The 27,699-nt window shown below is 40.2% G+C and overlaps 2 protein-coding genes across 4 annotated transcripts in view; one reads left to right on the top strand and one right to left on the bottom strand.

The window, feature by feature from the left end:
* MAP7 (microtubule associated protein 7) overlaps window positions 1-7,998 on the top strand; it is a 108,053-nt gene extending 100,055 nt beyond the window's left edge. The window contains exons 17-19 of the mRNA XM_017737221.1: window positions 3-132; window positions 5,269-5,495; window positions 6,165-7,998. Coding sequence (XP_017592710.1) covers window positions 3-132; window positions 5,269-5,495; window positions 6,165-6,175 — 368 coding nt within the window. The 3' untranslated portion in view covers window positions 6,176-7,998. The remainder of the gene's footprint in view (window positions 1-2; window positions 133-5,268; window positions 5,496-6,164) is intronic.
* Window positions 7,999-9,531: 1,533 nt separating this feature from the next.
* The window catches only part of LOC103617646 (vacuolar protein 8), a 26,218-nt gene continuing 8,050 nt past the window's right edge, over window positions 9,532-27,699 (bottom strand). The window contains exons 5-14 of one of the 3 annotated variants that reach the window (XM_017737222.1): window positions 25,119-25,241; window positions 24,005-24,087; window positions 22,663-22,788; window positions 21,800-21,845; window positions 20,499-20,632; window positions 16,034-16,162; window positions 14,281-14,395; window positions 13,265-13,399; window positions 11,930-12,055; window positions 9,532-11,019 (exon numbers count right to left, since the gene is read on the bottom strand). In XM_017737222.1, coding sequence (XP_017592711.1) covers window positions 10,898-11,019; window positions 11,930-12,055; window positions 13,265-13,399; window positions 14,281-14,395; window positions 16,034-16,162; window positions 20,499-20,632; window positions 21,800-21,845; window positions 22,663-22,788; window positions 24,005-24,087; window positions 25,119-25,241 — 1,139 coding nt within the window. In that variant the 3' untranslated portion in view covers window positions 9,532-10,897. The remainder of the gene's footprint in view (window positions 11,020-11,929; window positions 12,056-13,264; window positions 13,400-14,280; window positions 14,396-16,033; window positions 16,163-20,498; window positions 20,633-21,799; window positions 21,846-22,662; window positions 22,789-24,004; window positions 24,088-25,118; window positions 25,242-27,699) is intronic. The other 2 variants (XM_017737224.1, XM_017737225.1) reach the window with 2 other exon arrangements.

The following is a 27,699-nucleotide window of genomic DNA, read 5'->3' as shown; positions in this document are numbered from 1 at the left end:
CTGCCCTGCCTCTCCCTTGGAGCCTGCAGCAGGGCCTCAGCTCCAGCACGCAGTGCCACCTCCGCACAATGGGACTCCGGCCGCCTGCACGCGCGTGGTGGCTCCAAACCAGCCCCCCATAAATGTGGACAGGTAAAACATTGCCGAGTGTCAGGGGAAGTGTTTGGAGGATGAGGGCTACTAGAGTAATAAATTATATTCAGATCCATGTGTTCATTAACTAAATAAGAGGCAGCTGTTCAATCTGCCTTGTTTCCTGGTTTTTATCTTGTCCTGTGTTCAGAAAAGAGCTTTATCATATTTCAAATAGCAGTAACTGATTTTTGCTAACTGATAGGGAAAAATCTAAAAAAAAAATAGAGCATGTTCTTTGCAGTGTTTGGAACAAAGTGTGTTCGCCAGCAATTATTACATTTATTGAAACTTAATGGAAAGGGAAATTTTTTCCGTTCCTTTCCCTGAATTAAGCTTTGTAAAACCCACTCTGGGCTTGTACTGGTGATTTTCTTAATTGGAATAATGACTACTGTGCTTTCAGCCTAGTTGTTTTGATTTCTGAACTGCTTGAAGTATTAGCAAGTGTTGCTGTAGATATGTCCTTTGTGTGAGATACAGGACTAGTCGCTTTGGTTATGCTTTTTAAGAAAACAGCTTTGTTCCTCATAAGGAGTATTTGGGGAGGCAGATATTGTATGTTGGGAGCTCTCTGTAGCCATGAAGCAAGTCACTCAGACTTTGAGAAATTGTTGAAACACTTGAAACCTCAGTATTGAACCGAGTGACATCTGTTACATAAGCATGAGCTGTCAGTTATTTTAATTTTAGTGATGCAGAAAGCCAAATAATCTCACAGTCCTTTCATGTTTTATGCAGGTAGTGCCAGAATATGCATGGAAAAACTTGAATGTGGGAAGCCATTGTGCAGTCTGTAATGGACACAGCTTCAGGGTGTGATTGGCACTAATTGAAGGAGGAATTTGCCCTTTCTCGATCCCTCCATATGCCTGGGGGATCTCAGCCTGCTGTCATGCTGACAAGGATGCTCCTGCTGAGGGAAGTTCTGTCAGTGACACTGAGCTACATTGGATGAGCTGCCTCATAATTGTCTTGGGCAGCTATTAAAATGTTAATCACTCCCAGCCTTACAAGCACCTTGATGTTTGAAATACAAAATGTGCCACGCTAATGAGTGCTGTCCTCTACCATTATAATCTGTGTGGAAGGAACCTCAGAATGCCCACAGTGAAGAACGAATAAATGAGATCAAAGAACACTGACAAAAGTAGGAAGAGCATGTAAGGTTGTAGAAGGGAGAACTGGCATGCCAGGTTGGAATGTGTCTGCTTCAGAGGTGCATCCACAGTGACCGGGAAGGTGAAGCCTGAAGCACTTGGTAGTGTCCCATAGATTTTGTCACATGGTAAAAGCCACAGGTGCCAACACCACTGCTACTGCATCTTGTGTGCTGTGGTTGTCTGGCAGCCAGATACCAGGTAGCACACACAGGGGCAGTGGGTGCAAGTTGTCTCCTGAGTGAGCACCTCACTCATAATCAGCCCTCAGCAAGATCTGGCTTTTGTCTGAAAAAGACTTCATCATTTTTTAAGGGCAAGAGTGCTGAGATTTCTGACCAGAAGTTAAAAAGCTGTTACCTGGGGAACTTGTGTCGTGTGCTTGTGTGGGTGAGCGGACAGTGTGATGCAGAATCCTACAGCTGCCTAATCCATAGCCCACTTGCAGATTTTTGCTTGTACTCCATTGTCTAATTCTTTGCCCATGATAGATCGTGTCTGCCACTTCTTAGAAAAAGTTATTTCAGTACTGTGGTTTATGTTGACAGTACTTTCCTTATGGTACTTACTCTGTAATTCCTCTTTTCTGTGCTGTTTCCTACAAACACTTGCAATGCAGTGCAAAATGCCTCGGTGAGCACAGGTCACCTCATGTCTCCATCCTGTGTGCACGGAGTTGGGTCTCTGGGTAGGTTAGATAACCAGTTTTTAGAAATATACAGTTGGTCTGGGTGATTGCCTTCATATCTTGTCCTGGAAAAGAAAACTCCTTATTGCTGGCTGGTTTCAGTGCTGTTGTCTCAGTGGATTAAAAATAAGCACCATTTATCATCCAAAAGTCTGGCGTCCGTTTTGCTGTTAATGTCTATCTATGTCTCCTCTGCAAAAATCCTCTCAATAAATGAGGTGACTGACATTGTCCTTCAGATCAGAAATACCAGCTGTGAAGATATTTTGGCATTTTTCAAAGGCCTGCAAGTCTGTATTTTATTTTTTCCTGTTCAGTGATGCTTTCCGATGAATGGTGAGAAACAGATATACTGAATTCTGGCCTTCTTTCTTTATTTTTAGTCTCTTGTAATTCTAATTTCAATCTGTGGCTACATAGAGTTTTGGCTAAAATTATCTACAACAGATATAATTTTCAGTAATTGTAAATTTTTTGGATGTTCCAGTTCCTTTAAGTAAACTGGCTTCTTTTTTCTCAACATCTTCCAGTCTATCTTGTTAATATTGATGTGTCCTGGTCTGAAGCTGCAGAGATGCTTTTCAGCTGCCATGGAGATGTCCTTCAGATGCTTGCAAGATTGTTATGTTTGGAAATGCACTCTGAACAACTCAGGCAACTTTTTTTTCCCCCTCTATTACATAAGTGTCTTGCTACAAGCATACTTACGGAATATATTAGAATGCCAAAATTATCCAGTTCTTTCTGCAGAATTGTATGCCTGAAAAGGACATCTCTGGTGTTGCATTAGACACTTAGACAACATTAAGAATGTAACATAAGACAGAAAGAACAGCTGTAGCAGGTCAAAAGCCCTTTTTTATTTTTTTGTGTTCTTTGCTTTAATGGCCTGTAGTACAATGTAAAGGGGGAAAAAAACGTAATTACCAGGAGATCCTCTGGCCAATGAAGGGTTGCTAAGCATTGTGGTCCAAATGCAACCATAGGCTCAAGGAGTCCCTAAGCTGCTAATTACCAGAAGCTGGAGGGCATACCAATCTCCTAGGAATTTATCTAATCTTCTTTTGAGCTTGTGGCCTCTAAGATGTCCAGTGGAAATTAATTCCACTGTTCTATTTTCTCCTTTGTTTTGTCTAAATTTGCTCCTCTAGCAATTAGGTGGATCAAGCAGCATAGAATCTAAACGATTTTATACCACAAAATTTAGAGTATTTATAGTCCTGATTTCCTTTTCTGTACCTTGTTCGTGATTGCAGAGACTCCTCTGTCTCAAAAGGCATCATTCAAGTCTGAATGAATCCTGATCTAACTCTGTGTGTAATACTGGCAGTGCAATGACAAATACTAAATATGAAGAATTATTTTTTCATTGTCAACTGATAAATTGGGTAGAAAAATTCTGTTTGCAGAAGCAAGAAGCTTCTTCATTGCTCTAATACTTGTTGAACTACCGTGCTGTTTAATTTATCTGAATGAGCAGTTGCTCTCTTCGTACCTCTTGCTTACCCCATTCATCAAACTTGGCATGTTATCCTAGCTCTAGTACGGTTATTGGCAGTAATCGGGATAAAATAAGTAATAGGATACTTTATAGTGAATAACAACCTAATGACTGTACATTACAGAGCAGGTTTTAATAGACCTAAAGCATTTCACAGATTCTGCTCTTTGTCTTGCAGATGTGGATCTCTGGCACAAAAGGGTGATGTGGTTTAGGAGCTTTCCAGGCAGCCAGCAGGGTTTCTGTGTCTGCTCCCAAATTCAATGCAGTGAAACATATTTTTCACTTTGAAATTTGCCCAGCATATCCACAGTTGAAAAAAAAGGAGTGCCTTTCTGAGAAAGAACTGGCGATGGTTTGAAAAACCTGGGAAGGCTTGATATGAACAGCAGCATGTGATTCTCACAGGAAATCTGGGCTTTGGATAAAGCATTGCCACTTTCAAAAGAGCAATGATTGTTTTCTGTCTCTTGGGGAATACTGTAAAACAATTCTTTAATTGTTGGTGCAGAGTTGTAAACACAAAGAAGCCAGCAAATGAAAATATACTGTATGCCAATTATAAGCAGGTTTCTTTTTAAGACTAGTAAATGTGCTGTCAGGAGAAAATTAGCCTGTGAAACCAAGCCACCTACTGAGAAATGGCCTAAGGAAATTGATAGCCAAGTTTCAATCTAGGAAAATTGCATCTGAGCCTTTGTGACTGAAACATTTCCAAACAACCTGAACACTTATGATGTGGTCCAAATAGGGAATAGGTACTCAAGGTTGTCAGGATCTAACTGTTCAGGACCTTAAGAAGCACCTGTGAAAGATCATAAGGTTTTTGAGTATTTGTTGAGTACAAGCTCTTGCTTGAGGAGCTTAAGGTCCCATTACTTTCATCCTATTCACTGAAGTAGCATCTTAATTTCTCCCCTCTGGCAGGATAGGACATGCCATCTGCAGAGTGAGAGGGATTTGGCAATTGCAGCACCTAATAAAGGGGTTGGGAGAGTCATGCAAGACATGAGCAAGTATCATCAGGAGAGAGTACGTGCAACAGCAGAGTGTCTGTGCTTGTGCTGCTCTTGACTGGGGGAGATGTACAAGAGCTCGCTCATAAGGCATCTCTGTCATGTGGGAGATGGGAAATGAAAGTGCAGATTGACAGGAGGAGGGAGGGAGGCGCTTTTGGCTTGGACATGATCAACAGGAGAAATGTGGAGCTGCGTAGTGTCTTGGAAATAAACCCTCAGAGCTTGTCTGGGAGGAGGGACTGAAAGGAGCACTGCATTGACAAGGGAGTTTTTTCTCTGGGTAAGTGGCATATAGAAGAGGCTGCTCCAGAACTGGTGGCAGGAGGTGATCCAAGAAATAATAAAAATTACAGTGATCTTATCTAAGGGCAATCACATTGATTTGCAATAAGAGGAAGGGTACAACAAAGACTATGAGATCTGAAAAAGATGTTAGAGGCTGTAAATTGCATTATGTGCAGGGTTCCAGGTAGTGGTGGTGCTGCAGTCACTTCTCAGACTGAGGTGGCCACAGAGCACCCTGTAGTTCTGGCTCTCATGTAGCCAAAAGTAACTACTATCCTGTGGGTTTGAGGGAAGGAATACCAAGTACTTGGCTGTGAAAAGAGTACTTCCTACTCTTGTAGAAGCATAGTTTTGTTTTCTCTGGCTAAAAGAATGCTTGGGATTGATGCAGACTTCTCTTACATTTGTACTATAGCTTTGAGGATGACTAAATTTCTGTTCTAGATAAAGTATTAAGGAAAAATTTCTATGTTTCTCTTTCAGCAATCTCAATCCAGAGAAAAACGCAAATGAAAATGGAATGTCTATGCAGAATGATAACTTTGAAGAGATCATGAACCTGCCTCTTGGTTCTAAACCATCCCGGCTGGATGCTATGAACAATGATGGAAACAATAGTCCCGAAATTCCTTTGAATCCTATTCTAGCCTTTGAAGATAAGGGGACTCTCTTGCCTCAGGTAGATAGTGTTCAAACACATCAAACAGCAGGTAGGTTTGCTGTGGTTCACTAACACTTGTAATGTGTTGTAATTGACAGAGGTCCCAGAGCTCTCAATTAATATAAGGTGATTCATTTAAGCATTTTTAAACTCCACATTATTTGGGGACATATGTCCTCTTTGTAAAGCTATGTATGCCAAACACATATAGATGCAGTGCAAAAGGTGCTGAGGCCTTCTCTTTTCCTGGAGGAGGGCTTCTCACATATATTTTACTTTCTGCCATTTGAGGTTGCTTGGAAAGGTTTGGCATGTACTTTCACACAGAAGTGATAGGTGACAGCTGTTGTTCTGGCCTTATGATCAGCCACTGGGTTCCAGTTTTGCAAGTGCAGTGCTTGACACGCACATGCAGAAGGGGAGCTACTACTTTTTACAAACTACTTTTTGAAATTCTGGATGTGCTTTCCTCATTAAGTTCTTGCAGGCATGGAGGGATGGTTTGCAGGACACTGGATTTTTCTGAAGTATATCATAACTTTTCAAGAATGTTTGGTAAACAAATACTAATCTAGCAAATTAAATTGGATAGCACTTTATTTTTCTCTGGCCTAAAAATGCAATGAAAATCATCTTACAGTAAAATAATTGCATAAGCACATAACATTTTGAAGTAAGAATTGCCACTCTGACCTGTCATTTTTACCTTCTCTTTTAGAAGTGATCTGATTGTTTCTTCTGAAGAACCAAAGGTGATATGAGCATCTCTGCAGTCAGTGGAGTTTCTTCCATGCAATGAAGGAGTGTTTTATTTTTTCTCTCCAGTTTTTTAAAGATTTCTTGAGTATCTTTTTTTGGAAGGACTTTAGTAAAACCAGCAGAAGAAATGAGAGGAATAGACTTGGATCACCATTCTAATAGCTTTCATCACTAGAAAAAATCATGCTTCACGTGCGTTACTTAATATGGCTATTTCCAACAAGCTTCTTTTGTTAGTAAATGAATATTTCTGCATTCCTTAAGACACAAGACACTGGAATCTGAAAGTAATGGGCTGATTTGGGTGGTGGGACTGATTTTTTTTGTTTTTTTAAAAAGGTGGGTATTGGTTTAAAAGGCATAATTTTAAAATTGGCAAAGAATCTTTTACACTTTGTGGTTCTAATACTTGAAAAATAAATGCCTCATTGCTCTACAAGTAGAGTTAATGGGGTGTTTTATTTAAACCTGTTGGTTTAAATGTTATTGCAGAGAACTCTAATTATGGGGGCACACTATAGGCTTCTGTATCAGGTTCTTGTAAATGTAATTCCTACAGGGACATTCTGTAAATTGAGACGTCACTATGATCTTCTCACATTTTCTCTAAAAACACAAAACAAGACAGGTTTTAAAATGTGAAAATTTGAAAGCATTATTTTTTCATGGACAAGAGGAAAACCTATTGTTCTCCTAGATGATGTATTTATGAATTTTGCTCAGTACAGAAATTTAATTGAATAAATTAGACATATGTGGTAAAAAGATACAGCTAACTTGATTTTTTTTTTAGTTACATCCATGTTCACAATACTATAAAAGATGTGTATGCATATGTGCACACGTGTGCACACACATACAAGGAAATACCTTGTTCTGAGTCCTGTAAATTGCTGCTGTTCCCAATGATGGAAGACTTTTCCTTTGCCTTATCAGACTATTGAAGACTGTGTGAAACCTGGGATATTTGAGTTTCAGATGATGATGCAGGTTTTGGGACTTTTGGGATTTGCTCGTTTCAGAGCAAATGGAAAATGGTCATTGTTTGTGCTTTTTATGTAGTGTGTGGTTTTTATAAAGCAGTGCGGTTTGAGTGGTAAGAGGAACGATGCAGGTTGCTTTCTCTTTAGTTTGATGCTGATTTCTACTGTCATTCATTGCTTCATCCCACACTTTTGGTTGCTGTTGTGCAGAACTGTAAAATCTTGCACATTTTTGTGCTTTGCTAAACAATGCTGTTGGAGGCAAAGCTTGCTCTGGGTATTTGAGTTTCAAGCATCACTGAAGGCTTGAGGCACTGCTGTCTGAATCAGTGAGAAGATCCTTGGGTAGGGGAAATGGAGGTTCATGGGCTCTCAGCTCCTGCTAACAGAATCTACCATTAAGATTCCTGCACTTGCCTTTAGTGAGCACTGAGCGAGCCCTCTAGGAAGCTGTGCAGAAAGTCTGTGCTAGCAGAAGAAATCCTCTGAGACAAAAGCCGAAGAATTTTTGAAGAAATTTCTGCTGCTGCCAAGTGTTCATCTTATAGAGGAGATGCGATAAAAGCAATGGAAATAAAATGAAAGAGACTTCATCTGCCAGAATATTTATGGAAGGGAAAAAACAGCCATTCAGTCAGAGTGCTTTCACTAGTAACTTGTGACACAGTAAAATGAATTGGGTTCCTTTCTTGCTTTCTTTAGTTTTCCGTGTACATAGCCACAATATTTTGAAGTGTCCAAAATATGTAGTTTTTCTTTAAAACTATATATAGCATGTAAGTACCAAATAAAACTTGTTTGAAATATTTATTTCTACTTATATTTTCATTTTCTTGCATAGTTGAAGCAAGAGTCAGTCTCTGATGGAAGACTATTCTGTCTACTGCTGGTCTGCTTAAAACTTTGCTTCAGGTATTCTCTAATTTCTTTACTGGAAAATCAGTACAGAGTCACTTGCAATTAGAAACAGAGCAAAGGAACAGTAACATTTAGCGTCAGTCTTAGGATTCATTTAGGATCAAGTGTAAATTGTGTTGATTTTGAGCTATTTAGGATTGGTTATAAATTATGCTGATCTGTTTTCTGGGAGATTTCAACACACTTCCTTCACTGTTTGCAGCAAAAATGGGCCTGCTTTATTTCTCATATGTACTTTGTTTTTTGCTTTGAATTTTTTAACAGGGCTGGATTAAAACCATTTTATCATTACGGTCAATCTAGGTTTGCTTCAAATGAGAGAGAGAATTTCCTGTTTCAGGGGCCTGACATACAAAATAAAACCAAGGGAATTGAGAGTGGAAGTAGGTGTGTGAATTTTTAAGAAAAAGATTTAATATTGAATTTTTAAATCTTTTGGTTAAGCATCTTTTAATGCAGGGAAAATAGTTTCCCTTTTGTTGAGTGTTGTTCTTGACAATAAATACGGTCTGGGAGGAAGGCCAGCTCCTCTGCCTGCTATTGAAACTGGTTGTGTTGTTTTTACTATGAGGGGCAAGGGGAACTACTCCATGAGGTAGAAGTGTAGCAGGTGCAGACAGCTGTTCTGAGGGTTCAGAGCAGTGACCTTCCCCCAGAGCTGTGTGCTCTGGGAAGGCTCAGCTCCATGCTCACGCCTCCACAGCAGAGCATCTACGCTCACAGGGATGAGGCTCGGTAAGTTATTTCAGTACATCACAACTGCTGCATTGCTCACCATTAGCTCTGCTTGCTTCATGCCTTTTATCTCCTCATTCCTGATGAAGAATGCTTTGTTATTTTCTTTCTTGCTAAGATCTTGAAATAATGTTTGCGATTAAATACCTAAGAATACAGATACAGGACACATTCTAATATCATTACGTAATATTGCACTGTTTCTTTTTGGCAACTGATCTAAAAACACCCACAGAGGTGGCTTGAAATTTGAGATTTTTTTTGTTCCTGGGTTTGTCCTTCAGTCAGTCCTCTGTTTTAGTAAGTCCACCTGCACAAAGCTGAGCACATGGTTTGTCCCATGAAATTTCAAAACAAAGTTCCTGTCATGCATGAATATTGAAAATGCCATATCGCTTTATCGCTTTATCCAAAGTTTCTGTCTACCCTGTACTTTAATAGGCCTTTTTACTGCACTGAGTGTGGTTTTGGTTGCTTTTACATGGTTTTTGTTTGTTTGTTTGTTTGGGGGGGGTGGGGTGGTGTTTTGTTTTGTTTTTTCCCAAACAGTACCATTGTAAAGAACTTGCAGATATTAAAATAAATCATTATCAAAAATGCCTCCTCCAAGTACCAAAATTAAGCTCACAGATTTGAGCCACAATAAAATGGAACACTGAGCTCTTAACTGACAGAACAACTTTTTTAAACTATTTTTTAAATCTCACTTTTATTCCATGTTTGTGACCAGTATCAGCTCTAAAGCTCTACATGCGCATAAGAGTTACATGACGGTCAGAAGCACCTCAAAAGACAGTGTGCTGCTTTTGACTGGGGTAGAGTTAATTTTCTTCACAGTAGCTTGAAGGGGGCTGTGTTTTGGGTTTCTGCTGAACACAGGGTTGGTAACACGGGGATGTTTTACTGCTCAGCAGCGCTTGCACAAAGTCTGCCTCTCACACCACCCCACCAGCCTGGGGTTGGCACAAGCAGCTGGGAGAGGATACAGCTGGGACAGGTGACCCCAGCTGACCAAAGAGACATTCCATACCTTACATTGTCATGCTAAGCATATAAAGCTGGGGGAAGGAGGAGGAAAGGGGGGATGTTTGAAGTTACAGTGTGTGTCTTCCCAAGTAACCATTACACATGATGGAACCCAGCTTTTCCGGAGACGGCTGAACATCTGCCTGCCCATGGGAAGTATATATGTAAGAAAATGAGTTTAATTTAAACACATGACTACCTTTATTGTTCTTTAACTCCTTTTAAAATGAAGTATCAATATCAAAATATAACAAAAAAATTCCTAATTTTGCCAAATATTTTCACTCTTCCCCTGTTGCAAGTAGCTTTGGAAATAATTTAACATTTGCAGAACACAGAGTTCTGTACTTAAACACAAATAATTCATGCTTCCTGCTGTGTTTTGCACTTGCTCTGTGCAACATTTCCTTGCCTTAATGTGCCTTTGCTCTTCTGCTGGAGGATAGTGCCTATAGTGTGGAAAAGGATCAGCTGTAAGGCTTCACCCATTCTTGTTTCTTACAAATTTCTTGCACTTTCTGAATTGTCCTTCAGCAGTTACTTTCTGTAGTAACCTGTTCGTAGTTTTCTACCTTTATAGTATGGGTTGATTCAATTCTTTTCTAAAGTCCCTGGAGTGTGCTCTGAAATACAGGACATGGAACAGAAACAGAATGAAGATGAATACAATCACCTGCATATCTGAGAGATGCCTCTTCAGTGGAATCAGCCAGTTGCATGAATAAAACCTCATTAATACAGTGCTAGTTTTTCTGAAGGGGGGTTGAGGAAACCAAAAACAAACCATGGAAGGTTAACCAAGCAGAGCGGCTGCTTTTCAGTGTAGCCATGTCCTCAAGTACACTTAAGCAGCCAGCCAAATGGTCCAAGGAATTGTGTTTTGACCTGCTCCAATTCTTGTTATCAGGACATCTCTCTTGTATGATGCAACTGCAAGTAGCAGGAAAATTACAGGAACCAATAAAAACTTTCCTCTGAAAGTTCAGGCCCTTGGATATGGTAAATTTTCATAAGCCATTTGGCTCAAATATTAACTGTCTTCATGGCACATAGCTGCCCTAAGGAGCTCTTGAGTTTCTTCTGTTTGTTGACGGACTTGCTCAAGGAGTTTGGCCATTTGGCTTTTTCCGAATGCTAATGAAAATTCTGGATCTGAAGAGGAATAACAGATGTTAGGCAACCCGCTGTCTTTCCCTGTGTTCTAATGCAGATGCATAGAAAGCCTATTTTTCAGGTCAGATACAGTTGGTTGGTGGTTCTTACTACAGGGAAGGCAGAACAATAATCTTCTACCACAAAAAGCAGATACAAATTCAGTTTTCATCCCTACAACCATTCAAGACTGCTGCTAAATTCTCATGATCCAGATGCATAAATCTCAGTTGCCAAATTCAGCCTTATGCAGCAGCTGCCTATCACGTCATAGCAGGGTTTTGGCTCTGGCTCTACATATGTAAAGATATGTGCTGTATACAGTTATTACCACATTATAACTCTCATAAGTACTCAACTTTTATCCAAAGACAAGAAGACTAACCAAACCCAGAAAAATATTAAGGAATGGACATTTAAGTATGAAAATGTGAGAATTCCCAGCTTTAATATCAGCTCATCATGTGATTTCCTTATTTGCTTGCTTTACCAAAATAAACTAAAATCCCATTTGAAAAACTTTTAGGTTGCATCTAGTGCCAAAAATTCTTATATTGGATGAAAGCATCTGTACCTGAAGTCCTGTTTCCCTGCTGTTCAGAAAGCCTTTCATTTTAAAGCAAACAAACAAAATCCTCCTGCCTTTATTGGGAGATACTCTTAAACAGCTGCTTTAAAACAGGTGAGGTAACAGCCACCCTTGAGATTATTCTGTTTGCTTAAGTGAGCAGAGCTAGTCCCCTAGCTAGGAGGAGTTTCCACTGTCAGTGGCTGGACTCGATGATATTAGAGGTCTTTTCCAACCCCAATGATTCTGCGATCTCTGTTACAAAGCAGTGCCTGTTTGCTGCTGATGGGTGCAGGCAGCTTTGGCTGCACCCCAGGGGCCCAGCCAGCAGGAAGGATGTACCTGCTCGTAGTCTGCAGAATGTGGAGATGCCCAGCTGCTGAAAGCGGACCTCTTGGTGGGTAAGAAAATTCTTGAGGTAGGCTTGAATCTCTCCAATGTGATGCTTCCACAAAAGCATCATTTTTTCTGGATAAATGGGAGAACCACTGGAAATCAGTACAAGCCTTTAAAACACTTTGAAAACTGATTTTTGTAACGACATTTGTAAGATCAATAATGACTCATCCATCTTCAGATAAAACCAACATTACTGCAAAGACTGGCAAGGTAATTCCATGTGCTACAGCTTCTGACAATACTGCTGATACTTTAGGTAAATAAAAAGCTGTGTGGGCTGCTGTGCTGGGAACCTGATCCCTGTGCAAGGGCCCTGCTGATTCACAGACAAGCTGACCTGTTACATGAACCTTTCCATGAGGTGATTGTGCTGTTGGACTCTGCTCCCTACCTGAGAGACAGTCTACTCTGTTGCAAATCCTCAATGCTAGAATGAAACAGATTTGCATTTACCCTTATTGGGGACTCACTACAGATTTCAGTTTTTCTCATGTCTAAGGTCTAAAATCTAACCATACCTTTCTAGAGAATATGGCAAGAATCATCTGAACACCCTTTTCTTGCAAGTCCTAAAGGCTCTCAGCTGCATGGGACATGTATATTAAGCATAAAGCTGTTTGTTTTCTACCGGTAAAAATAATGCTTTTTTTATTCTTTCACATTGAAACTTTAAAAGTTTTGGCTACGTTCTTAAAAGCCACTTTACTTCACTGCTCCTGCTAATTTAGTCTAGAATTATAAAAGCAGGATTTGGTTCAGTAAGAGTTTTTTCTCCTGCTGGTTAGGGAGCAGAGTTAATCTAAAATTCTGGAACATAACCTCTGCTATCTGTGGGGAATGCCATCACATTTTACATACTGAGAAAGGTGGTCGAACAGAAAGATGTAACCTTGCCTGAAGTGACCCTTGTCTGTAACAGGTTCTCATCTCTCCCATGGTGAGTAGTATCTTAATGGTCTCCCACCTTCCTACTTAAGCGGTTTTTAAGGACCTCAGCATTGGCTATGGACCAGCCCTGCAGAATGGCAGTGCTTGAAGAATCAGACCTTTATCTGTGGTCCACTTTCAACCCTGGACTTTCTCATGTACTCAAGGACTGGTTTATTTCAAGGGTGACTGTAGGCACTTTTATAAATTTGTAGAGACCAGACTGGGGGGTGATCCAGGAATATTAAAGGTTGTTCAGTGCCTGACAGTTAACTCCTTTGGGAAAAGGCTAATTTCACTCCAGACAGCCATAAGCCTCTTTCAAAGCATAGTTAATCCTGTGTGAGTTACCGTGACCGATCATGTGCTGGATGACAGAGGCAGCATGAAAGGATGGCTCAGGATGTTCCAGTTGGCCAGCCAGTCTCACCAAGCACTTTGTCAAAGGTTCATCCATCCACTGGACCATGTGTAACATGGCTCCTTCTGGAAGGCAGAAAGGTAAGAGAGTAGTTGGTAAACAGGAACTCCAGTGTCAAAGAAACAAAGGTGAGAGGTCTGCCAGAAACTGCTGAAATAGGGAATCCTTTATGCAACTGGAGAAGCAAAAAAGTGCTGAATTTGGTTAACAGGTACGTTTAGGTTGTAAAAAAGGGTCATGTTCTGAGGTTATGCTCTCAGTAAGGTAAGGCCGTGGATTTGATTCATATTTTGTTGGCTTTATGTTCTGCAAGAATGAATCACTTCATCTGCAAGACACACTCTTGGCCTTTTGGGCTCAGACTGTCCAGCAGCTACCAGGCACTGCTTGCAAAATTAAATGTGATGTGTTGCCAGCTGCACAGCCATTACACCAGATACAAGAGATGACTTGTTTGACAGAAAATATCCAGTATTGGGGCATATTGGGAAAATTTACACATGTCCTTTCTGCCATGAAGAGTGCTGTACCTTTCATGAGTGCAAATTTGGTATCTCTGATAAATTCGTGTGCAAAAAATTTCAAGATAAAGGGTTACTGTGTATTTTAGTCTTTTTTTTTTATATTAGTTTCTGCTATGGCAAAATTATTTCACCCCAAGAAACTGGGAAATGTTACAAATAGAAGTAGACAGGCCATGTACAGCAGAAAAGTTCAGCACAAAAAAATTTAGAATAAAAGAATTTTAAGCAGTTGAACAAAAGCACAGATAATGAAGCCCACAGGTCCTGCCAGTGATTTGTATTTTGTTCTTGAAGCTTACAACACCATGAATTTAAAGGGAAAGACTTGGGCTGTGTGTCCAGATGTGCTCCATCTCCTATTAGAGTTAATAAAGGATGTGCACTTCTCTGATTCAGCTACTCATGGAGGGTTGCTGCCCTACCTTGCTTTGCTAGCTCAGCAAGGCAGGATGTCACATAACGAAGGGAGTCTTCCTGAGTGTCGGTCAAAAGCATGGTCTGGAGGAGACCTTCGACACAGCAGCTCTCCGTGATTCTCTGCCACAAGAGAGAGATTCATGTTTAGCATTTCCATTACGGTTTAGTGGTGTCTGGGGGCTTCAGAAGTACTCGACAGTACTGAGGGCTAGACCATCAATAATGGAAATATAGATCCTCCCAGATCTACCACGACCAGGTGACAACACCTTGGCTTGTTCAGAGATCACCTGTACTGAGGTAAGTATTTTATAGACTGAGTTGAAAACAGATAGGAGACTTAGCATGTGCTGACCTGGATTAAAAGCACATGAGACCAAGAAATGAGTTCTGAATGAGCTGGCTGGAGGTGACTGGTTGCTAGTGAACTTGAATCACAAAGTCATCAGCTCTCTGGGAGGCCATAACAGTGGAGGCTGCTCATGGCTCCCAAAGTGAGCTCAGGTGCCTATCAACAAAAGGGAGTATCCTTTTTTGTGCTCACTTATTTTATGCTGCAGTTTTTTAACTTACTGCTTAGAGGTCCAAGATGGATTTGAGACTGCTACCTTTCAAGCTCCCACGCTCTGTGTCCTGCTGGCATAAAAACAGCACTGTTTTTTTCCTATTGTACCAAAGACTCTGAAGTGTTTTAGGGAGCGTTCCTTAGAACAGACCCTGGAAACCTGGCACTCCCACTCATGTCTGTGTATTCACTTATGCAGTGAGAGCTAGATACTCTCTATATTATAAAGCTTTATGAAGGTGAAGCAGCTCTCAGCTGATAACAGGATAATGTCACAGACTTTAAATACTTCAAAAAAACAAGCATATTTGTCAAACTTTGAACGAGTGGTCCATTTTTACTCCTACTGTGGGCCTTGAGTTTGAGGGAATCTAGTTCCCTGCAAAACTTGATTTCACAGCTATTAAAAATTTATATAATTCTTATTTTAGTGAAAAAACCCATACTTTTCCTTCTGGCTGGTTTAAATCTCTGGAACTAGTAGTAATTGGATCATGAACAAAGAGAACAAAAAAAGAACTAAGTCTTGAAAAGTGTGTACTAGGAAGTGGGATGAAGCAGAAACGAGGATTTAGGTGGGGTTTTTCTCTCAGTATTGATTGCTACTGGTGGTACTGTTTGATCAAGGTACTTTTAAAAGGCAAGGGGAAAGGAAGTGCATGTATGCATATGGATTTCGAAGCAAAGTCAGCAAGATAGATCTTTACAGAATTTTGGCACAACTAATATCTCGCCAAAGAGGCAAAATATACATCAGTAGCTAGGATTCTATTTCACAATGACGGGCAGCTGAAACATGAGGGCCAGGAAATAAAGATTCACAACAGACCTCAGATTTTCCTGAAGGATTCCTTTAATTCATAAGAAATGTCCTTACTAGAAGAACTTTTTATACCTATGATGCAGTCAAATTAGGTAACCACATCACTCATAGTAAAAATTAGGTATTTCTTATTTTAATTAGCTTATTCGTATTGGGAAAATATGAATAAAACTGCCTTTCATTATGGTCTTTTTGTTCATACATTCAATTTTGTGTAAAGTATACAGCAAATTGGCATATTTGCTATATCCTTTACATTAACATTAATTACCCACAGATTTTTTTTTTTTTTTTTTTAATGCTGATTTGACATAAACACAATGGCAACCTCACAGGGCATATAGTTCAATGACAAACATTGGGTACCTACCTGATGGTTTTTGGAAAGGCTCAGGTTTTTGATGATGCAAGCAGTATGTCCGACAATCACAGGGTCTGTTTTATGTGCTGCCAGTAATGTCCCCAGGCTCTGCAGTAGCTCAGCACATGCCAGAGTGTCCTAAGAGCAACCAGTATCATCAATTACGTAACCAATTACATCCAATATGGACAAAACAACATGACTTTGCAGTGAGCTATGGAGAGATCGAATTTAGCTCTGCAAGAAGAGCACTAGTTTGTTTATTTAAACCAAGGATGTGGCTGGGTCCAGTGCTGCTTCTCTAAAGTGGGGTCTGACTGGCACTGACTATAGAGCGCTTGCTATGGAAGGCTGAAGTCTTTAAGGTCCTGTAGTTTATTTTTGTTTCCATCAAATGCCTCACTGGGGTCATTGCTAGTCAGGGGAAGGATGTGTGATCCCAACTGGAAGGAGAGGTGCTCAAGGTAGGTGTGAAAGGCAGAAGTACACAGCGAAGTAGCAGCAGCAGTGCGTCCTAGAGTACCGCAGCAATTTACCCGGCTACAATAATGGGTTGTATGTTTAGATCAGGCACCTCTTTAGTAAACATGTTCTGAGCAACATCTTCTTTACACACATGTCTCTGCTGTCTGATGATATTTTAGAGGTACTTTACTGGGTATGTCTCTCTGAATGTAGTCTTCCTCCAATTACCATTAATATTAATTGAATCACAGAACGGCCTAGGTTGGAAGGGACCTTAAACATCATCTAGTTCCAAACCCCCTGCTGTGGGCAGGAGCACCTTCCACTAGGCCAGGTTGCTCAGAGCCCCACCCCACTTGGCCTTAAACACTTCCAGGGATGGGGCATCCCCAGCTTCTCTGGGAAACCTGTTCCAGTGCCTCACCACCCTCACAGTAAGGAATTTTTTTTCTAATATCAAATCTAAACCTACTTTCTTTCAGTTTGAAGCCATTACCTCTTGTCCTGTAGTATCAGATCTGAGTCTGGATTACTGTACAGGTGGTCACCTCAATAACAATATGGATTAAGGGGGCACTGCTGTGTGTAAGAGAAACCTGACTTCAACAGACTTTGGGTTAGGCCTACAGCTAAAAGCAAAAGATTTCCTCTTGGGTGTGTTTTTTCTTTCGGTCTCCTTCCCGTAAGAATTTAGGAGTTTTTTATGCAGTTCTTCTGTTTGTTCACAATGAACTATATTATTTGTGCTACCTGGAAACTAAGACGCATTAGCAAGAGAGTTCAGAATAAAAAAAATCATTGGTCCTATACACAGTTGCAAAAAATCACATTATTCTGAAACCTGTGAAATATCAGGATCACTAAAGCAGTGTTGAAAGGCAGACGTCTTTAAAAGTTAGTTAAACTTGAATCTTTCTTTTACTTAGGTTAAATTGCAAAAGTGTATCTTATTTTCTAATATCAGCTGACATCTTCACTTAGTTCATTCTAAGCACTGTCACAACCAGCAATCCTAAAATATAATGTGAAAATAAGTGGAAAGGGCAGTGCTATGCCTAAGCACAGGGCGTTTAAAGAATCCTACATGCAGACATGACAGTAAATTTTCCTTAGTCTTATTTTTCCTTCTCTTTAAAGGAAGAAATAATATAGTTTTAGATAATCCAATTAAATTACAATTGATGACTGTTTTCTATGCTTTTGGGCCAAATGTCCTCTTTTCTATGTAATCCCATCAACTACAATACTTGTATTTGACTTGCTAAAGCCTGGGAGGATGAAATTTTCTATGCATTATAAAGGAACTTTGTAATATATAATGACTTCCCTGCCAAGATCTTTTGTTTATTTAGGACCCACATTAGTAAGTGTCAGTACTCAAATTTTGCTGAACTTCTTTTTTTGGCTGGAATACGGATGAGATCCAGATTTTGTTTCCTGGCTCAATCTCTTGCACAGTGCAAGAGAATCACAAGAAAACTGTGAGTAAAAATAGATTGAGTGGTTCAGATGGATATTGATCTAACTTCTCCCAAGACTAGAATATTAAAAAAAAACAAACCAAAAAACAAAAGCATTCCAGCAGCAAGTGTGCTTACAGTTGCAATGCTGCACTCACACTCCTTACACAGGGATTTCTTGACAAGGTAAATATTATCCCATTGACCAGTTAGCAAGAAGGGAAGGCAAAGTTATTTTGTACCTGGAGTGGAGAGTCAGTGGCACCACCTGGAATAGACAGACCCTGACTTCCAGGTCTTTTGCTCAAAGGAATTTGATTTAAAAGACTGTTTTCTTTCAGGGTTGGGCTGTCCTTGGGAAATCTGAATAAAATTCCCCCCGCAAGAGGGAAGTTTTCCAGCTCTTGCTGGGAATCCCCGTCAACAGCCTGATCAGGAGATTGCAAAAAGGGGGCTGAAGCAGGGCGAGGAGCTCCTGCGAAGCATTCCTGGGGGGTTGCTTCATGGTAACAAAAGGGCAGATGGATTCTGCCCCATTGTATCCTGGGTAGCATTTGTAATAATTCAAGCATCACTTGACTTGGTTGTAAAGGTTAGCTTTGTTCAGTGGTTTGTTTTCCAACAGTTGTTCCCATGGAGAAGTCCGTCTTTCACTCACAGAGAATTCAGCCTGAGTTGGAGAAAGAAACCTTGAAAAGACTTGAAAAACAGGCCAGAAAAGGCATGGAGATGGAGAGGCAGGATATGAATACAGAGAGGTCAGCCTCTTCTCAGAGTGCCCAGGGCTTGCTCGCACAAAGCAGCAACATTCAGTAGTCAGAGACAGCCGTGTTTGCTCACTAAAACAAATTTAGAGATGTAGATACTTCTCACTGGAGAATAAAGCCTCGAGGGTGATGCTTTGCTTTCCAGCCTCCTGATGCTGCACCTTTTTCCCTCATGAAGGATGGGCTGTTTTACCACTGGTGTACCAAGGCTGAGTTCCCAGTGCCTTTGTTCCCACTGACACTAACCATGTCTCTTTGTGGCCAGGGGTTTGAAACTCTGGTAAAGACAAGTTTCAGGACCAGGGAGAAAAGGAGTTGTGGATAATCTTTGCTGGGAGAACAAAAAATGTAAATGTTGTTTGGAGACAAGAAAAGCAAAAGTGAGTGAGGACTGTGTTTCAGCATAATGTCTCATACTGAATAACATATTTACTGTGCAAATGGCCTTCAACTAACCTAATGCATCTCAATTGTAAGATTGCTGAGAGCAAATTGTGTTTTGATTGTATGAGGCAGTTTGACAAGCAATGAGGATGTTTAGTGCTCATGCAGCTATTGTGCCTTAAATAGCTCTGTGCGCTAGTTGCTTCTTTGCAGGCATTGAGCTCACCCATTTTCTCAATCCACATCCCAGAGGTACTGGAGGTGCAATTTTGGTTTGTGTACAGGCAACTGAACTGTAATGCACCAAGCTTTCCATACCCAGAGTAAATTTCCAATCAGGCTGAGTGTATTTCAGGCACAAGAAGCACCTAAGGCCACCTGAGGCTACTCAGATCCTGTCACTACTGCTTGAAGCAATGTGGAAACGTTCTCACATATTTTTGCCCTATGTACCCAACCCCTGACTACCTTCCATTGCTGTTGTTAGTTTAAAACACTTACCAAAAACCTTTCACATTTGTGTTCTTAAGGATGTCTTTAATTACCATAAAGAAAAGGTTTATTTAAAAACAAGAGTAATTTGTCAGTACTTGCTGTAATTTATTTCTAAATTTATTTCTAAATACATGACTTCTTCATGTATTTGCTAGTGTTGCACTATTAATGGTGGTGTTTACCCTGAACGTGGGCAAAAGAATCATTCCATAACTTAGGACATGAGGATACACAGTCCTAGTGAAAGTCCTAATGCATTAACTAAAGATAGACAGGATTTCAAAATCTGTTAGTCCCCCTTTTTGTTTTGATGCTAATTCAAAATACGTTAGTATTTTTCAAATGCACTTTTGAATAAAGCTGTCCATATAGGTAAGTAATGTATATTTGCCCTTTATTCTGCACTTACGCATTTTTAAGTGTGTGCTCTAAATTAGTTTCTCTGCTTTTCAGTGTGGGGAGAAGCTCTGTAGCCAAGAAATAACCTCCTCGGCTGCCCCCACGGTGGCAGTCTCTCATGGTACTGTGTATGTCCTCCCCCTCATACACCTATCTAGACACCTGTGGTCTGGGAACTGAAAGAACTAGAGGGAGTTGCAGGGAGTGCAAGGCAGTATCTGCATATCCAATGAATCTGACACCCATCTCCCCCTCTACTCTCTCACTGGTCTCTCCTTCGGATCCCACTCAGCACAACAGACGGCTCCTCAGGTAGTTAGTGACAGTGCAGATGCAGTAAACAAAGCCTTGTTATTTTGGGTGGGACAGAGAAGGGTTGAGAATTCTCCCAGAGTCTATTGGTCATTCTCACAATGCATTTCATAGACAGTTTTGCCATAACAGAGTGTTACCCGAGGGGATTGATATGTTTCCCCTCTGTTTTTGGGAAATGACCTCCCCTACCTGGTTGGGAGGGTGCTGGGACAGTATCCAGAGCAGAGCAATGGAGGCACGACGCACATCCTCGCTGCCAGAGGCCAGGAGAGAGCACAGCTTGGGCAGGACGCTCTCAGCAACCATCTCGGCCTGGATGTCCGCTGGTGTGGGAAAACAACTGAGGTCAGGGAGGTTCAGAGCACTGCAGGGAGGCATTCAGGCTCTGACTCAAACAGTTGACTGTTGCCTCAGTAATCAAATTAAAGGGGACCTCCCCATCTCCGTGGGATGGGGCAATGCCAGATGTTTGGTTATAAGAATAAACCCTCATTTGTTGTGGTTCCTTTTGGTGAGGGATTAATACAAGCTTGATGGCAGAATGTAGATTTGGGCACCCTCAGTCCACGTCTGAACCTCAAAAAAAAGAATGAGGGGAATTTTCTGAGTCCCTCACTGGCGTAAGACAGGTAAGAAGGTGGCAGCTTCTGTTGCACAAACAGAAAGACCTCCCAAGCACCACCTATTTCACAGAGTTAGCCAGGGTTAACCCAGTTAGCCTGGGTTAGCCAGGAGAGAGACCAGCCATCCCACTGAGCTGTTATACCCCACTTGGCCCTGCAACCTCAGTGAGTGCGCTACAAGGCAGTGCCAGAGCAGCCAGCAGATGGAGGCAGATCTAAATGGTCAAGCACCCCAGGGGGTTTCAAACACGCCAAGCAGCAGCACAGCACATCCTTCACTCTCAGCTGCTCTAGAATTGTGATTGCTTGAAAATAAAGCACCTCTACATTTTCTAGACGAATAACTCTCCCCTGGAGTCTGGGGCTTTAGCATTAGTCCTCTGCCACCATCTCCTGAATATGTCATAGAAATGAATCTTGGGCATTTAATAGGATAGGGTTTTTTAAGAGGATGACAAATGCATGGGAGAAAATTACATTTAATGATAGACAGAATCATGCCTTGGAGAAGACAGGTCCCCACTCAATAAGCAATTTCAGGAGACAGTCTGTCCTAATTGGGTTTAATGCTCAGGAAACATGGAAAGGAGGAAAACTTAGCAACTCACTAAGGCTCTGAGCCTAAGAACACCTCTGCTGCCTCTCTCACCTTCTCCAGATACTCCCCTTGCTACCTGGGAGCTCTAAGACAGATTTAGTAAGGATATGCACTGCACCTTCCTCTTCCCTTAACATCCAGTTAAAAGGTAGAAAAGAGGGCGTCTCTTTGCTTTTAATAGGAAAGGTTCCCAGCCCACTGTGCTCACTCTGAAAGGCAGAGAGCGAAAGAAATAGTGTGGTTTCTTCAATCTCCAAGACATCGCTTACCACTGGTAGCCAAATTTCTTAGGCAAACACATGCCTGGCTTGAAACCTGCTTGTGCCAAAGAGGGAAAAAAAAAAAAAAAGAATGAGAGAGAGGAGGAAAAAGAGCAGTTTCAGTAATGCATGTTCTTGCCTATTGCACACAAAATAAACATGACAACACTAGCAAGTTATTATATTATCTTCAAGAATAAATTTTGGCACATGATTTTTTTCAAAGTTTTGATGAATTTTTTTTCAAACTCCTAGCACCAGTCATCCTATTGTTGATGAAGAATAGGGTTCAAATGTTGGCATTATTTCAGAACATCTGATAAGCTACAGGAAAAGGAAGGGAAAGAAATTGTCCCATTTGCTTTGCCTTTTCTTCACCTCTCTTCTACACAGAGTTTCAGGCTCCACCCTGAACTGTGGTTTCTTGAAGTTTCTTTGATGTGGCTTCCAACAAAGCAAAATTTTCAAGATGCTATTCCTCAAAGCCATACAGTAAAAGTTCCAGATACCAAAAAGAAAAAAAAAAGTAGCATAACAGATGTGTCAGACACCTTCTGTCACAGACATGATGATCAAAGACAAAGCCTGGACAGGGCACTTCTCACATGATGTTTCAAGTTAATAGCACACAGTCTAAAGGAAGTGTCCAGGGCTGTAGAACAACTTTAATAATTTCCCTTTGCTTTCTTCATACATTGACCTTGTAGAACCCATACATTTTCTATTATAGGTGTCTTTTCTCATGGGAAAGATGGTGCATAGGTACCTGTACAGTAGATGAACAGAATGATGTGACACTGAAACTGGAAGTCTAAGTTTTTAGCTCTGCTCGGATGCTAAGTCTTTTCACAAAGGGAAAGCTATAGCCTTACCTTGTCCACAGGAGAGGATAGTAGAGAGATCAGTGTCTGCGGCAGGAATCTGTCACTGGGTCTCAGCTTGGCTTTGTGGTGCTGAACATTGGCTGCCACGTTGCTTAGGGCAGCACAGCTGTAATACTGCAAAGAACCAAGAAAAAATGTAGAGAGAGAGGTCAGAGTAATGATACGTTGAATAGAATATAACTAAATTGGAGAAATGCTCAGATTTAAAACTGATGAAAATAAAGTGCTTTTTCACCTTAAGGGTATTTATGGGGTAGACACAACATGCTGTAGCTACTATAGCCATCCTGCTGGGGCATGTTGTACAAACTCATTAGGACCCTGGCTGTTTGGGAATGTGCTGTGCTGCTGCAATGACATTGCTGCTGGTACCTAAGTTAGGTCATCTGCTTCTACTGTATTATATGTTTAGATTTATTTACTGAAGCTGGATGTAGCTATTGCCCTAGCATTCCAAAAGATAATTTCCAAAGGATCTAAACATTAACGCTAGGGAGGATTACACATACAAGAGTATCTATTACTAGGGAGGTATAATTAGAAGAAACAGGTTGAGCTACAGAGATGGAAATTTTAAGGTGAATCTCAGAGAAATCTAAAAATGCTGAAAGAGTTTGCAGAAAGCAATTCCAGAGGGTCCATCCCTTCAGATATTTTAAAAAAATCTGAATAGAGATAATTAAACTGATGGAGAAAACAATTCGGTGCTACTCAAAGGACTGAATGAACAATCTAATCTAGCAGGGTGTAAGGCGTACAAGTTAATTCATAGTTTATTTATCAGCATACTTTTGCATCAAGATGAGCTCTCTGCTGAGTGTGCAGAATCACAAAGAGGTGTCTGTGATAGGCATAAAATAGGAAGATTTACAGATATTTACAACAACAAGAAAAAGATCTTTTCAAGTTATGTCTTCTCAGAATACTTAGTAACATTGCTCAGAGTGGAAGATCAAAGTTCATATGCCAAAAAAAACCAACAAAACAAAATAAAAAACCACAACCCAGAGGAAGAGACATAGCTGCAACTTGTCTGATGATCCGAAAGACACAAGGAGGTAGACACATAACAACCCTGTCCCTGCATTAATGTGTGCTGGCAGACAAAAGTTTGTGTCATAAACTTTCTCCTGTGGAGTTAGACAAATTGAGTCTTTTAATATACATTATCTGAATGAGCTGAGTTTCACCAAGATGCTCTCACACGTTTCTCCTCTTCATTAGAGAGACCTTTCCTCCTCTCCCCATTTTCATTACTGCATACTGTGGTTTGTGCTCTCCTTACAGTCACAATGCTACCATTTTAAAATCTGACCTATTTTAGTCATACCTGGACTTCTGAGTCAGGAGATTCCAGCAGCAAGGCAAGAACTGGTAGGGCTCCTTCCTTGCATAGGACTTCTTGTATTTTGTCTGCCATTAAAAAGAAAAAGTGAAAGTGTCTTCCTTCTTCCCTCAGTCTCATCTGGAAGCACTATTCAAAAGGGATGTGCACAGTCCTTGGGTTCTAAAGAGTGCTGATGTTGTCCAAATATATACCAGTCAGTGTGACTGGAGAGTATATAATTTAGAACTTGTGTAATGCAGCAGTATTCAGATATTTTAGCAAAAAGATTAGCAGGTTGTCTGATTAAGCTTTTGATGGTTTTATGCTAAAAACTGCTCTGAGAATCTAAATTGCTGGAGAAGCTGAAAAGCCTCAGGTATGATCTTCACTATGATTTCTGTGTTTCAAAAAGAAATTATTTAAAATATTCTGAGTAATACCAGAAATGTAATAGCTAACTGTATAAGTTCTTGCCAACTGTTTCCTTCCACAATACAGAGTCCAGAGATGTTACTCATGACTGTATCATTTAGCTCTGTGGAACAATGGTATCATCTTGGTAGGTGAGATTTAATGCTGGTTTGTTTCAGAGTTAGTTATGGTAGTCTACATATAACTGCAGAGGACCAAGTACTGCTTTTGACAAAGCTGTTGGCAGGTATTACAGTAGCCTTTAATGTCTGACCCATGATAGTTATACTTAGCATATTCCAGCATTGAGTTAGAACAAGCAAAAAGTTCCTAAATCTCGACTTTGTTGGATAAGCTTCTGAGATTGCTTTAAAGTACACCAAATGTGCTGCTAACTTTTTTAGGCCAAGTTATTTCTTTAACAAATGTTTTTTTTTTTTCTATTTCTTCGACTGATTATTTAAATATTCATACACTAGCCCCTTGGAGTTGAAAATCAAGTCTTTCTGTTTTGCTACTAAGCAAAACAGGGCCCGTATCAGCTAAACTTAAATCATCAGCCTGTAGTACCAACATGAATGCCATATGCAGAGGAAATAACTTGTTGCACAGATATGCTTTTATTCTTGCCTTAACCCTTTTGGATTATTTTTCTATCAGTGAGTTTTCTTTTGGCAATTTAGGTAAACCATTAGTCTGAAAGTACCTGATTGTGTGAGGTTTAGAATAGCACCAACTGCATTTTGTTGGACTCTGGGATCATAGGAGTTGGCAAGAGACAGGAGCGGTGTAACTCCTCTAGCAGCACCAATAGCCTCTCGGTTGGACTCTGGAGAAAAGAATCAGAGAAAGAAATACTTACTGCCATCTTACTGTGAGCCACAAGCAGGACAACTAGCAGGAGTAGTTCTTTGGTGTTCCCTTCCCTGATTTCTCTGCATACTCAAAGGAAACTATTAAAAATTCAGAGAGTTTAACAGGAAAGAAACCAACTCATGACCTCCGGATTAGCCATAAATCACAGCTGCTTCAATGCTTTTGGTTTGTGACTAGGATAATCAAAATATCCTTAAGTCCCTTTAAACAGGTTAACAAAGTGTTGTACTTGCTTCATACCTTTGGTATGTCTGATCAAGCTACTCACAGTGTGATAACCAAAAGCTATATCATTAACTGCAGGTAAGGTTTAATTAATTTAGTAGGGTATATTCAGGGCCAGTTTCTCTTTTGGAATGTCCCTGTGTCATTCACTTGACAGCTATAAATAATGCAGAGGTTTCTAAAGACAGAATTTGATTTAAATATTGGAATTTGAAAAGATGATGCTTCTCTGATTTGGTGGTGACTCCTTGTATTAAGGAATGTATTAAGTTGTACAGTTGTAATCAATATCCTGGTGTACAAGGAGAACTCAAAAAAGATCTGCAGAATCCCTTAAGACTCTTGGATGAAAAGCTGGTGGAAAAAAAGAAAAACTGTAACACTTAATGCTGTAAAATTAACAATATTTATCGACAGTTTAAACAATGGCCAGTCTGTGGAAGCTTGCTGAGAGAAACATGAAGCAGACAGAGCAAAAAAGTTAAAGGTATTTGGATGACATCAAGTCTTTAGGTGCTAACTAACTTTGAGAGTTGTGAGAACAAAGCTGTTAGTTTTACACCTGGAGTCTATCTAGTGGAAATTGACATAAACAGTTTATCCAGGATATTTATTCAAGTATAGTTCAGATAGTATCAGTTTAATATTCCGGGGTAAGTAATTTTCTGTCTTCCTATGAGTATATACTCAAGTAAGTAACTTTTATTCTGGAAAAAAAGAAGAGAAGAATAAATGTTCTGGGAAGAGTAATGTATTTGAAAATAGCTTTTCCATGTGGAAAGCTATTATTCTGGTGAAATATTCAGGTCCCTTTCGTAGACAAGCCTTTCTCTAATCTAATTTGCCTATATATCATTCTTTTGTTTTCCTCAGTAGAAGGAGAAAGTCTTTTGTATGGCTCCAACTGATGGAAACCAGTCTGGTGTGATGCAAACTACTCTGCTGAGTAAAAAACAGAGGTAAAAAGATTAAGAATTCAGATATCGCTGCTTCCTTTATTCTGTACATAGTGTATTGTACACAATACACTCCATGAATGTTTGTGAATGTGGAAAAGAATCTTACATTTGAGAAAAGGGATAACGAACATTTGGATAAAACTTGGGCAAATTCTTTCTTCTATCAGATATTGAGGCTGAACACTTGTTTTGCCAGTTTATGATGACAGACCGGATGGGCAAATCTATCTCACCAAGATGTGTAACTGTATTACCATCTCTGTAAGAGATGTGGCACGGTAGATCATGTTTCTCTCCCGGACCACCTGTTTATCTTAAATAATGCAGTCCTTCCACTGATGCCACTGCGACCACTGATGCCCCTTCAAATGCTTTTAGAAGGAAACCATGTGTTCAGATGCTACTCTAAAGTGGGATAATCAACAACATCTACTCAAGCTGTGTTTGAATAACTCACTAATTTATAAATTCTTTCTTTCCACTCTCTGACATTTGTGTGCTTAAAGATTTCCCAGTCAAAACAACTTTGAATGTGCTTTACAGTAAGTGCATCCTCCTTTTTTAGCTTAAAGCAGATGTTCAGGCCCCACTAAACCCTGAAGCTATGAACATTTAGTTCTGTTCTGAAGTACTCTGAGTTCTTATCCCAGAACTGATTGCTTTCACTCACTGATTGAAAAGCTGCAGATAATTGCAAATATGCATGTGTCCTTTTGCTGCATGGACAAATGCTGGTGTTGGAATAAACTAACCTTCAAATAATTTTCATCTGAATGGGTTGGTTTGCTCTTCTTATTTTCAGCTCCCTATTGCAGCAGGAAGACAACCCAGTTTTCACACGACCCGCAGTAACATCGCTAAACAACTTCACTCTGCACATAGTCTTGCATGCTCGTTGCAGCAGAATTGAGACCATTCCTAGATGCAGAATTTTAGTCACCTTAAAGCTATCTAAGGATATTCCTAATTTGGTTGTGCTTCCATACCTATCTTTTCTGCATAAATGGCTATCTTGAAGGATATGACTGAACTTAAAAATATCCGAGTCCATGAGTTAAAATTAAAATAAACCTTGGAGAATTGCCTCTTGCTTTAGTCTCATTGCTGTGGTAGCTAAATATAGTCCGAAAAACAAATAAATGGATCCAGCCCATTTAAATCTTGGTTAAACTGGGACAGAGATCCTCAACACTGATTTCCAGGCAGCAATCCAGCCTGTGCAGGAAT

Source organism: Corvus brachyrhynchos, unplaced genomic scaffold (genome assembly GCF_000691975.1).
Source record: "Corvus brachyrhynchos isolate BGI_N302 unplaced genomic scaffold, ASM69197v1 scaffold6, whole genome shotgun sequence".
NCBI lineage: Eukaryota > Metazoa > Chordata > Aves > Passeriformes > Corvidae > Corvus > Corvus brachyrhynchos.
Note: the sequence above shows the minus strand (reverse complement) of the source record. Positions and strands in the feature narration are given on the sequence as shown.